Below are 570 nucleotides of genomic sequence, written 5' to 3' on the forward strand. Positions count from 1 at the left end.
AATGCACCAATTGTTTTGTGCGCATCGATAGTGGTGGGTGTTAGAGATGTTTGTAGGCTTGATCAGTGATTTTTGTCTAGTAGCGCTGTCGGACCTAATACTGATTGTACAAGTTTATGTTATTGTAAATGTTGATGAACAGAGCAAGGATGCAATATAATGCACCATTAAGAAAAACAAAAGAAATGAATGAATACTAAACATGGTACTTAACTTGATTTTATTTCATCCACTCAGATCATTGCCGCGTGCCAGAAGTATGCTCTTCGAATGATTCAGGATTCGGTGTTAATGTCTCATCTTCGGTTGGATGAACGTTAGAATTTGTAGAATGTTTGTACTGCTCTTTTGATATACGTTCTGAACAATCAAATTCCACTTTACAATACAATTTCTCATATACATAAAATATATCCTCCAATATGCTCACACACTCTGTGGTAGAAAGTCCATTCATTTTCTCATCAATCGTTCGTAGAACTTCAATCCATTCCTTACATTTTTGCTCAATATTTTCTTCATCAAGACGTTTAGAAATATTAGACTCATCGTACATCTGATACATCTTGT

General features: G+C 34.9%; 1 protein-coding gene across 1 annotated transcript; it reads right to left on the reverse strand.

The window, feature by feature from the left end:
• Positions 1 to 238: 238 nt before the first annotated feature.
• On the reverse strand, positions 239 to 570 carry VCUG_02765 (uncharacterized protein; the record flags this gene model as incomplete). Its single annotated transcript, XM_008077585.1, has 1 exon — positions 239 to 570. A coding segment is annotated over one exon (332 nt), but the record flags the coding sequence as incomplete, so codon positions are not given.

This window comes from Vavraia culicis (assembly GCF_000192795.1).
Source record: "Vavraia culicis subsp. floridensis unplaced genomic scaffold supercont1.326, whole genome shotgun sequence".
Lineage (NCBI taxonomy): Eukaryota > Fungi > Microsporidia > Pleistophoridae > Vavraia > Vavraia culicis.